The sequence below is a fragment of the Coturnix japonica genome, chromosome 3 (assembly GCF_001577835.2).
Source record: "Coturnix japonica isolate 7356 chromosome 3, Coturnix japonica 2.1, whole genome shotgun sequence".
NCBI lineage: Eukaryota > Metazoa > Chordata > Aves > Galliformes > Phasianidae > Coturnix > Coturnix japonica.
This window is the reverse complement of record NC_029518.1, coordinates 34,188,184-34,200,485: the sequence shown is the minus strand read 5'-3', so window position 1 is coordinate 34,200,485 and position 12,302 is coordinate 34,188,184. Positions and strand designations below refer to the sequence as shown.

Below are 12,302 nucleotides of genomic sequence, written 5' to 3'. Positions count from 1 at the left end.
CTTCAGTTGGAAGATGAATGAAGCTCTTCAGCAGTCTGTACAATCCATTAATTCTTGAAGGTGCAAGGGCAGAGAATAGATATTGTCACAGAAACCATCTTGTGATAATTAAACTGTTCACTAAATTTACTGCTAAAGAAGTAGGTAGGAACACGTGGGCGTTCTATCTCTTCTGAATCATCTTTTATGCTTCGGCATCTTAACTATCGCAGAAGACATGCTGTGCATAAACCATATTAATCTACATTAGAAACATGTTATCCTGTAAGCACTCAGCGCATGACATATATCAGATTAAGGATGCCCACACAAAGAAATAAATGAATACCAATATCCTCTTCCTAAATGAAATACTTCCCATCTGCCTTTCATGAAAAAATGCAGTCATTTAAGTTACAACTGCCTAGAACTGCAGTGTCTCGGAACAAAGACTTAAAGGAGTGAGTCTTCCTTGTTGTACCAGCAAATTACTGAGTGAGCAACATAAGAAGAAAATGTCTCAAACCTGATTAAGATGACAAAGCAATTAATCAGCAGCAGTCCTCTTAAGAGGAGCGAATTTCCAACTGCAGTCATTTGTACAGAGCCAGGGGAATAAATCAGGGATTAAACTGGCCCAAATGCCTCCCCCTCCCCTTCGGCTTTCTTCTTTCATTGCATTCTTTCATAAAACATTTAATTTGTGCCATAAAAAACAACCCAGACCCAAAGACAACTTGTGTAAATAGCAGCAAAGACCCAACCATACAGAAAAGTACTTCAGTGAAGAAAAGCAGCATGAAATGGCAGCTGACATATTTAAAGTGGTACTGCTGGTCCATCAGGTAAAAACTGTGGGCCCAGGAGGATCTACTGAACTGGAATCCTCATTCTGAGTCAACCTGTATTCACTGACCTTTCACTGTAACAATATCAGGATTTTTTTCCTTCCTACATTGTGTTCCTTCCGTGTTCAATCACGTTCCTTCCCAAGCTGCCACAACTATAGTCCTAAGCCAAAACCCGTCTTGGACTGCACCTCCCAAAGCCAACAGGAACAAAACAAACTAACAAACCTTTCAGACCTTGGCCTTGATAGCTTGGCTAATGGTATCTCATGACAACTGAGAATGCCAGTGCTGTCACTGCTGCCCAGAATAAAGGTCTTGCCCAAATTTCAGAGGGAGCACAGCCACAGAACATTAACAAGTTTTAAAATACAAGTTTTACTATGTGAAAACCCAAAAGTCAGTCTACTCTGTGCCATGTCCTCCTGCTTAGATTTTACAAGATGACTCCACCAAACACCTTGAGGTTTCCCTGCGTGATTCAGAGATGGAACAGTTTCCTTGCCAGTGCTGCCAGAAACACAACAACTGCAATTTCAGAAGATCTAAGTAAGTACATCTTAATAATGTCATTGTGACCACAACACACCACTGCTGGGTCCAAGACACTGGAAGCGGAAACATCTTCTCCAACTATTCACATTTTCCTTTTTAACAACTGGCGGTAATCAAAATGGTGAAAAAGAAATTCTGGACCCCAACCAGCATCCTTCAAGTCTCCACCCGCCCTGTTCTGCCTCAAGCATAGGCCAGTTCTATTAGTCAATCACTCTGTCAGACTTAAAAGAACTGAATGCACTTTTGATACCACACATACCTCTGGCAAAATGAACTGCTCCACCGGCTTGTACCACAGTCTGTTCACTTGCACTCCACAGCTTGGTGGGCTAAAGCGCGCACTGAAGAGAGCTTCCTGTGAACAAACGGAGTACAAGTGCTGTGAGATTAGGCAAATCTCAATCATCTCAGTTACAATGGAAACAGACTTACAGACTGTGTAAAGATTAGTGGAAATTGTCTTCCCAAGACAGCTTACGAGACTCCACAGTATTCAAGCACTAGACTGAGCAGGGAGAAAGCAAGCAACAATGGAACAAGAGCGTGAGCTCAACCAGAATCCAGCCAAGGCAGCACATCATCTGGAAGACTCAGTGTCCCAGATAACAGCCTTTCTATCTTCTGTTTAAATACCTGAGTGCTATTTATTGCAACAGAAGATGCTGTCCCCTAAAACTTAATTAGGACTATATTAAATAGGCCACCAAACAGCTCTTAGGTCGTAAAAAAGCAACATAAAGATGCTGCATCGCCAGATTTCCAATCTTTAGAAAAGTCTCCTAGCTTTCCTTTGATACTAATTTTTCACCCTCACTGAATGTAAAAACCTAATGCAGATCAAGTTATTAGATTGTTAACATTTAGTATTCTACATTTAGCAAACAGAAATCTGATTATATTATACCTTTTTTTTTTATTATTATAAAACAAACTCTCGTTATTCATCATAAAAGCCATACTTCAGTATATTTTCTGTACTTAATTTTAATTATTTCCTTAAATTTAAAATTCTTTCTACTGTATCATTGTCAGGAGTCTTGACATTGACCCACCAAATTATTAGGAGAGAGAAACACAGTATATTAAATGCAATGAACACCAAAGGATCACAGCACGGCTGAGGTTAGCAGGGACCCCCGGGTCGCTGTGCTCCATCCCCTGCTCCAGCAGAGACACACAGAGCAGGCTGCCTGGGGCCATGTTCACGAGGCTTCTGGAGATCTCCAAGGAGACTCCACAGCTTCTCTGTGCAACCTGTGCCAGTGCTCTGTCACTTGCACAGCACAGAAGTGCTTCCTGATTATACTCAATGATTTTTTTTTCCCCTGCAGACACTAATTTAGTCTGTTATACCCTCATCTGAGCTTGGGATTTAGGAGAATTATCACTGTTTGAGTTGCACTGGGAGGAAGTTTGTTGTTTGTTACTTGTAAAAAGCAACACTTCCAAAAACAAAAGTCAAAACATCTTGCCAAAGAACAGGCAAGAAAAAATTACAGACATACACTGAGTATCTTTGTCCCAAAGACAATGCCATGTGCTTTCTGGCCATGCGTTTTACATCTATTAACAGATTATTTTTTAATCCTTAACACCTACTAATATTTTAGAATCTCAAATGTAACCAGAAGCAGATCTTGGAATTAGCTATTAGTGTTCATTCAAAAAGCACTTAAAGTAACTCATAGCACTTTATGAAATTATTCTTATTTCCTTTTTTCTCACCTGTGCTGCTTACATATAGCTGTGAAATAAGGATTTATGATGCAACTGAAGAAAAACATAATTCCTGTGCTTGCCATTTAAGCATCACTCCTCTAAATCACCAACACAGCATGCTGCTCTCAGTAAGAAATAAGTCTGCAATGGAGACAACATGCCTCAGCTCACTTGTAACAGATAAGTGCAATACTCTACCTCATGTTCTGCCTGGTACAGTTTGACAGTGATGTTCCTCTGGAATCCCACCCCATCAGCATCATAGAAGACCCCAAGACTGGTGATGACAATGGGGTAAAGCACGCGGAAGTTCACGCTGACAACTCTGTCCTCAGATAACACAGAAGGTGTATCCTCAGGGAGACTGAATGCTTCAATTTCCTGATTCAAAACTAGATGAAAAAAGAAAGGACAGAGATAATGTGAGAAGGTTTCACAGTTCTGGAACTGCATATACACAAAGCACACTGGATACACGCAGAGCATGCTGATTAACTTGTATGGCTGGCAAGCGCACAAGGATAACCAAACGCTGGAGGAATAGAAAAGACAGCTGACTGCAGACTGCAGTAAGGAGAAACGGAGTGATGCAGCAGTCTGCGGGTTACCAGCAATAGCAAGTCAATGCCTCTGCATCCACAGAGGAAAACAATAAACCCACAGGGTGAAGATGAAAATGCTACCTGACCACATGTATGTCTGTATATTAATATATTAAAATAATTACGTACCAAAATGGCATACATTTTTGCTTTACTTGGCTGCCTGTTTGAGCATTATACCCTCCCCTGTGCCCTGAGGCAATGTTTATTCTTGGGAGACTGGCTGAGCAGTGGTTGTTGTCATTCATATCCAAAGGTTACAAAAGTTACTCTGGCTCCACAGCCAGGCAGTGCTTACATAACTCCTTAATTAAAGAGCAAAAATTAAATAGAAAAAAAAAAAAGTCAGGAAGAAATGTATAATTTTAGTTGGAGTATTTTTCTAAGGCAGCTTTTCACTTTGCCCTTGAAAAATCTATCAGCCAGACCCGCTTGGAACTCACTTCACCAACAGAGAAGCCTGCCTGACACTCCTTTTCCTGCCTTGCTACTGTCTGTGCTCATGTTCAGTACTGGACTGGGTCACTGAAGATCTCTTCAACTTGATTTCACACAGGGATATAGTAAAAATAAATCACATGGGAGGGACCATTCCTTGATACAAGAAGAATGTGAATTCATTAGAATCCAGCAGCCTTCCCTTCACACCCTCAAGACCTCTTCTTTCGACGCCTGCACTTGGCACTTACAGGAAGGTTATGTGACTGTCAGGACAGCAAATTCTAGGCAGCATTCATTTAAGAACTATCCATCTCAGTTAAGCACCTCAAGTTATTCTCATAAAAGGTGATTATTTCTAGTTCAGATCATAGGATTTCCAGGAATTCACTTCCATACCTGGATTACTGATGTTCAGGAGCTTGCAGGAGTAGGGGTCTTCTCTGTCCTCCACCGGCACAGCACAACCATGCGCACCTATTATAAACTTCACAAGGACACTAAAATAATTTGGTTTTATTAACACCAGTTCTTTTCCCTCCTCCCTTCACCTTCAATAAACTTATTTCATCAGTGACCCATCTTCCCCAGGATTAAGATTTAAAATCCTTTAAGATCAACAACGAGGGTCTCTGAGTAGAGCAACCGTATGAATCCCTGTGTAGGGGCTCAGCTCCAAGCACATGCCAGCCTTTGACACGAGGGCACAGGAATACTGGCCACCAGGATCAGGACTGTTGTTTTCAGCCCCAGTCACGACAGTGCGAGTCAGGAGACATAAGCACTACAACCAGCAAGAGCATCCACCTTCACCCAGTCTTTCACTTAGCAGCTAGACATCCTCCTCAAATGCCACCTAAGCTCTGAATCATCATTTTCAGATGACCAAAGCAGCTCTGCTTCTCTCTGTACTGTACACTGACACCAAATCTGTGAACAGCAAATGGCTTTCAGTAGAAGGCAGGTACGTAAAGGAGAGGCCTACAAACTTCACAGTGATTCCTTGAAAGAACCGCAGAACTTTCTCAGTAGAAACCATCTAGTCTGCAGACTGACAGGTCTACACGAGCAGTTAGGAAGGGTTCTGCTGGTCAGTCACACAACTGTACTCGGCTCAGTGGGAAATACACCTCAACTTTACAGTTGAAGCTGTTAAAAAGCATTTTGTGGTGCTCTCACCAAAGACAGCTGGGCCTGCTTTCAAGTATTCTGGATTACTGAGCACCTCAAGCTGAATACTTTACAAAGCGTACACTGCAGTGCAAAGAAGGGAAAGTCTGATACACTGCTGACAACCAACAGCAATTCACTGTAAAAATGAACAGCAGTGACCAGTTAAATGATCAAAACTTTCTGTATACAGCTGTACAATTCAAATCACCTGTATAGAACAGTTCCAGCAGGGAACAAGCAGTATTTTTACACAGCACTAAGCAGATTTTAATATGATCAGTATATAAGATGCTGAAAATGAAGGGGAAAAAAAAGAAAAAAAGTGGAAATCCTTAAAAAAAAAGATCAAATCAAGAGATGTATGCATAATATCATTCTCTCCTCACAGCCCCCAGAGTTCAAAACACTAGAGAATACCGTTGGCTCAGTGTTGGGTGTTGTTTCAAGTGCTGGAACCAAGTGTTCCTTATTACACTGCGCAGTTCATGGTTGTGGCGAGCTGACAGAACACCTACAACAACATCATAATGTTTCAGCTTCCACTGAGGAAAGAAGGCCAGCGGACCTGGAAATATAAAGTAACAACAGATATATTATATGCATCATTCTGAGCTGCGAGCAGTCACTAAAATGCACATCAAAAGCAAGAGTACTGGGTATCCAAAGCAATGAAAATAGGAGGTAAAATTCCTGTTGTGTTCTTGGTTCAGAAGCAGGAAAACATTTTCAGCACACCAAAACCTTTGCTACAATCTGTGAAAACACTTCTGGAATGAACAAAGCAGGTCAGAAATCCTGTGGGTCAGGTACAAGGTCCTACCGCGTAGTCTGCCAGTCTCACGGGAGCAGGAATATTATACGTGTGCTGATGGAGCTAAACCCAAACTGGCTGCCCTATAAAACACCCAGAGAAACTTGTGAATGAAACGCATCATTCATTCAATCTGAACACAATTTTAGCCTTCCAGCAGGCTGCGAAATACTGACCACCTGGAACACCTGCAGGTCTTCAAAGGCCACTAAATAACCAACATCTCCACAACAGAGGTACAGTCTCATAGCTCTCTGTGGTTATTCTCTCAGAATCTTAAGTTGCAAGGCTCCTAGCACACATCTCACAGGACAAACGTGTGTGCTGAGAGCACATCAGACATCGTTTGTACAGATTTGGATTTTAAAATATGGCTTTGAATTCAAAGCAGAGCAATTTCATTCAACCAAAATTAAAGAAAAATGAAACTACGCACAGATGTCCATGGGATGAGTTGATTTACAATACCAAAAGTTGGCATCAATCAATTAAATCTTGAATCAAAACTCAGTGCTTTTACTCAGCTTATATTTTAAATTGAGTGAATCTTCTTGCTATGAACCATTTGCACGGGAACAACATTAATGTAACAGATGCTTTGGAATCAGAATCCTACTGCTCTTTCACAGACAGCTCTTTCTCCTGTTTCAGGCACCTCCCGGCTCTGTAAGGTAGTGCTACAGAAGCCCGTACTCAGAAGATTCTCTTTCCTGTCCCTGGGGCTACACTGTTTTACTTTTCATATCACCGAGAATGGAAAAGGAAGAAGAAAGAAGCATCAGAACTTTCTGCTGAGAAGTAGTAACAACCTTTTCTAAGCTTTCAGGAAAACAGATCCAGACGTTTCTCTCCGCATTAGTACTAGCAAAAAAGAGCACAACAAAGCCAGAGAGGTGGGAAAAAAAGATGAGGCTATTGTTCACTTATCTATACAATTCATACGTGTGCATCTATATGATCTGGTGCAGCAGAAGTCACAAGAAAACAATGCTGACCTCCAAGTCAATAGGAGCTAAGTATTTATACAAGCAATCAATACTTGACACTAGGGACCAAAGTGAATTATCGTATCTTCTATTTTTGTGCATCCTTAGGCCAAAATGTGAAGCGCCGATAACAAGCTTAAAAAAATACGTATCTACTATATTGCTCTTACCTTGCATTGATTGTGCAAGATCACCAAGCCATTACAATTTCCAGTTACAAAACAAAGGAAAACCTGCAAACATGTTGGGTTTTTTGGTGGAAGACGGAGAAGGAAGGTGAGCAGCAGCCTAATGTCAGCTATATTATTGGCTCTCTGCATGATCCAGTGCATGTCTCTCCCACCCTGTGCTACTCACATTTCCATTTGCTTCACAGAGAAAGCACTTGACAGGGATGTGGTTCCAGGCCTGCTAACTGCGAGAAACTGAAGAAAAACCAACCAGCAGGAAAACTATGTGTCACATTCCTTGAGAAATCCTGAAAGTGCCACCAGCTGAAGGGATGTGGGAGGGAAAGCCTTTCCAGCTCACTGGTCACACTCCCATTAGTTGCCTTGCTTTTGAAATCTTCCCACCTCAGAGCAGCACAGCAGATGCACCAAGCAGCCAAGGACTCCTCAGTGAAGTGTAAGCAGCCAAACATGCTGTGCCCACCCCACACTCCCCCAGCATCAGGCACAAGTTGCTTTCACTGCTGTTTTGCTTAAGCCCTTTTATCCCACAGCAAAGCCATGAATGGAGGCAGCCTGCTTCCCAGCCACTGAGATCCGTTTCGTTCTACACAGCAACCATAATGAGTACTTCTGTCAGCACTAAGAATGACAGAAGCCCAGCCTGCCAGAATCTTGTACCACATGCCTAATAAGCTCTTCCAGCAGCTTTTCTTAGGCTGGGGTATTTGTAAGGACAGGCTTCCACACAGTTCTTCAACATCGGACCAAACATGTTTCTCTACCGGTGCAGTGTTCACCTCAGTATGACCTGCCATAAGCTGCCACACCACTTCCAGCCAATGGCCGCCGTGAAGCTTGGGGAAAATGCCATCTTGGTGACCTCCACCTGTCTGTCAAGCAGGACTGAGAGCTACCAACAGATCAAAGCCAGGGAGAGATGCAGGAGGAGGGGAGTAAGTCCACACAGCACAAAGATGTGCCCTTAAAAGACGAGGCTGAAGACCAAGAAGTGCCTCCTAATGAGGTGACTGTGGGAGGAGGTCAGTGCTGCCAGGCGGCCTGCTGGCCCTACCCTGTTTGAACTGCCTCAGCCGCAGCCAGCAGCTCCAGAAGTATCACTTCCCACACTACAAATATTAACAAGCATCTCTCCTTCCTGTGAGACTGACTCTCAACAAAATGTCAAGTTCAGCTGTTAATTATATTTACTGCCATTACAAGGACATGAAAAGATTGAGAGATCATTTAGCTTGATTTTGTCAATAAACAAAGTAAACGTGATCTTGCTGCATATATCTCTATTGATGAGGCCCTGAGCAACGACTACATCTGCCCGATGTTTTCAGCCAAGTTCTACCAGGAGCACAGGCCCCAAAGTGACCCAGTACCTACATGCCTCATGGAACTGGACAAAGAAGACACTCGCCATGAGCTCCTGCCTGTAGAGGCCCAGCACTGCATGCCTGACTGCACTATCCCGCAGTAATCCTCTGCTGGCAGCTGCCGGAGGAAGCAAGCTGTGCAGAATGCTGGGCTCTGTGCCTCCTGCCACCCCTGCGGCTACCCGCTCGTGTACAAAAACCAATGGACAGAACTAGGTAGGCTGCTCAGAAGTTAGGAATATTCTCAACTAATCCACTTCCTAAGATAAGGCTCCAAAGGAACACCCCCACCCCCCACAAATCCAGGTGTTATCTTTGCCTATTCTCGAGACTCTGGAGATGTATCCCTGCTTTTAAATGCCTTTCTCTTCTGTGCTGCTTTCTGAAAGATCCAAACAAACACGGAGGAAGGAATTAACTGAATATAAAGAAGGTTTGTGTTCACAGAGTGCTGACACACACAGAAAAAGAACAAACCAAAGAGCAAAAGCAGCTCTCCCCCTACCTCTAATCTTCTTCACTTAAAGTAATCTGCTATAGCTTGTCTACATTACAGGTTTCTGTGCAAGCAGAGCTGCATGACCTCACTGCAGGACCTTCTTTAGACCGGAGCTAAAACCCAACAATATGCTCACACACCCTGGTTACTGCAGGAGCACGGTACTCCTTAGCACAGACAAGCCTTTAAGCAAACTTTTAAGCACTTACAGATTCAATGAGGAAAACCTCTGCAGGCAGATTTATTTCTTTATTTAACGTTAACGTCATTCCTTTCAGGAAATAGAAAAGCAGGGTCCCATAGCATCACAAAGCAGCAGTTGTAATACCGGTGGGCTGACAGTGCTCTGAACACCATTAACCATACAGCACTAGCTCAATTCTAGGCAAAGCCAGGAACGGCACCGCCAAGCCTCAGCAGCACAGAGGCAAAAGGAACAAAGCAAATCCTTTTTGCAACCCCTAAAGTGAAGAGCAGCACCATTACCTGTTGAAGAGTAATCACCAACCTCTGAGTACAAAAGCCATCTCCCAGAGAAGGCTGCTTGCTCCCAGTCAGCAGTCAATTTAGAAGAGCTTTAATCAGCCACAAGCCTGGCTGCCCAACTATGGCACAAGTGGTGGGTACCCTTTGGCTCTCACTCCAAAGTGAAAATGCCTTAAAATGCATTTCTAATGTTACTTATCAGGAGTTCGCAACGTATGTGAGGGAGCTGTTTTTGCCTGGCATGGCCCAACCCTGGAAAACAATGTTCTGGTAAGATCTTGTGGGCCAAGACAGGGAACAACAGGCATTTCAGGCAGAACCACACAGCTAGAGCCAGCACTGAGCCTGCCTGCTGCCAGACAGCTTCAACCTCCAAGGCCACCAGACTAATCAGTCTTAACGTGCCTACAAAAGATGAACCAGCTCTATGACCAAGCAACGTACTGCTCCCTGACAGGCAGGATTAACAGACGCCAAGAACATTTCTTCTTAATGTTATCCCTTTCTGGCACAATTTCTCCTTACGAAGCAAAGTTTTACTCATAACCACAGAAGATTTTTCTACCTTTAATTACTTCCATGTCAGAAAGCCAACAGTGGGTTCAGCTCTCCCTGCTCTCTCACCTGACACGTGCACAGGCCAGTTCATGCAGGACTCAGCCCTAATTCTGTAAGTCACTGACTGCCAGCCTAACCAGCCCCGTATGTGGATCCATTAGGATAGTGCTGGAAAAGTACGTGCTGAACCACAGGACAACAGATGGCACACAAGTGGCTTCAAAAAAACCCACAAAAACAACAGTGTTTCTTAATCTGCTCTGTAATATTCACTAGTAAAAAAGTGACTTCAGAACCACAAGGGCCACATTGAAGCTGCCACAGACCCTCAGAAACACAACTGGAATTAGGTCTGAAAAGGCACTACCATCAGCAAAGTAGTTTGTTACACTGAATGTGTGGGGCATTTGATTAGGTACAGTAACTGAAGGCTCTTAGTTCCTGCTCAATAAGAACTGTGCCATCAATTAAAACCCACAATTAGCAATGAAGCGATGAATCCATGTGGAGCGTGAAAAGCAGGTCTGTCTTTTCTCAAGCTTCTGAGGTCATTTTATAATTAGCTGCTATCCAAGACTTTCACAAAAATTAGCCAAAGCTTCCTACCAACAAACTTCCTTTGGATAGAACCCGTTTGTAACCAGACTGACTTCAATTAAACCTAAAGGCATCTTCTTGCACATCTTGCTCAGAGGCATGAATTACAGACCCGTTCACTGGTGAAGAAAAGGAGCTGAGAGCCAGAAGTCAAGACGCTACGTCTGCCTTCTATCTCAGGACTGATGCTATTTACTTTCTCCAGTTAATGAGTATGGTGTACAAGAAGTGTACTGTCTTCTGCAGCATGGAGGTGGAAGTCATCATGAATACAGAGGACAACCAAACTCCACACTGGGTCAATGAGTGCAGGCAGGATGCAGCCTTTCACACGGGCAGTCAGGAATAAGGTTCTATTAAAGGAGGCTCTTCCAATGAAGGAGCAGGACAAGCAGGACCATAAGGTCCTGGAACAGCCCTTCCTAAGGCAATTAGAATCCAAGCAAACAAACAGCAGCCCCAACCCTTTGTTAGATAAATATAGGCCACATAACCACCATTAAAACATGCACATTAAGAGCTGCTTATTAGAAAGGGTGAGCAGAATGGGCAGCCAGAGACGTCTCTTCCAGTCTCGTGTTCATGAGCCAATTGCGTCAAGGTAAATAATTGTTATAACAGGTCATCAGATTGCAACGGAAGTTTCCATTCTGCATCTGTGTGCATGCAACTTAGTGCCACCCTCATGAGGGGCACCCAGCTCCCACCCTGCAGAACCCAGCAGTACTGGCAGCCCGCAGACTCGGCATTGCTGCGTACAGGACCTGTCCCAAAGCATGGCATGTTACCCAATGGGCTGCTGGGTCTCTCAATAGAGCTCGAGGACAAAATACACCGTTCTTTCCCGACCGTTTCCCAGACACCCTATAAAAAGAACGTTTCTTAACGCTCCCAGACAGCACCTACGGGTGTCTGACGGAAGTTTCTACCCCAGCAGACGCTTATTTCTACCCGCCGTGCAGATCTACGGCCTGAAAACCGCAGGTCGCACGATGAAGAACGCACCGCAGCCCTTAGGGCTCCGGTTCCCCCCGCTCCGGCTCGCACCCAATCCTACACGAAGCTCTTCGCCCCCTTCGGGGCTGTTCCAGGCCGCCCCGCGGGACCGCATGGCGGTGCCCGCCCGGCCCGTAGCGGCACGCAGCGGGACCCAGCTCCGGCCGGTCTGCACCCCGCGCTGCAAACAGCCGCGGCCCCTCGCCGCCGCCGGCAGCCGTAGAACGGCCGGCCCCGGCTCCCAGCTCCCCGCCCCGCTCAGCCCCCGCCCTACCTGCCGGCTGCCTCCCGGGGCCGCCGGGGCAGCTGAGCAGCAGCCAGAGGTGCAGCGCGACCCCGAGCGCACAGGGGCACAGCAGCACCAGCCAGTTTCGCATTGGCCGCCGCCGCAGCCGGCCCCTTCCCCTCCGCGCCGGGACCGCGGGCCCGCTCGGCGGAGCGCGGCTCCTCCTCCCCGCGCCGCCGCCGGGCCGGGCAGGGCCGAGCTCCGCTACCCC

The 12,302-nt window shown here is 45.0% G+C and overlaps 1 protein-coding gene across 1 annotated transcript in view; it reads right to left on the bottom strand.

Annotated features, from left to right (window-relative positions):
* The window catches only part of B3GALNT2 (beta-1,3-N-acetylgalactosaminyltransferase 2), a 22,831-nt gene extending 10,563 nt beyond the window's left edge, over positions 1–12,268 (bottom strand). The window contains exons 1-5 of the mRNA XM_015857828.2: positions 12,080–12,268; positions 5,735–5,882; positions 4,544–4,644; positions 3,303–3,496; positions 1,645–1,740 (exon numbers count right to left, since the gene is read on the bottom strand). Of these exons, the coding sequence (XP_015713314.1) occupies positions 1,645–1,740; positions 3,303–3,496; positions 4,544–4,644; positions 5,735–5,882; positions 12,080–12,182 (642 nt within the window). The 5' untranslated portion in view covers positions 12,183–12,268. The remainder of the gene's footprint in view (positions 1–1,644; positions 1,741–3,302; positions 3,497–4,543; positions 4,645–5,734; positions 5,883–12,079) is intronic.
* Between the last annotated feature and the right edge of the window lie 34 nt (positions 12,269–12,302).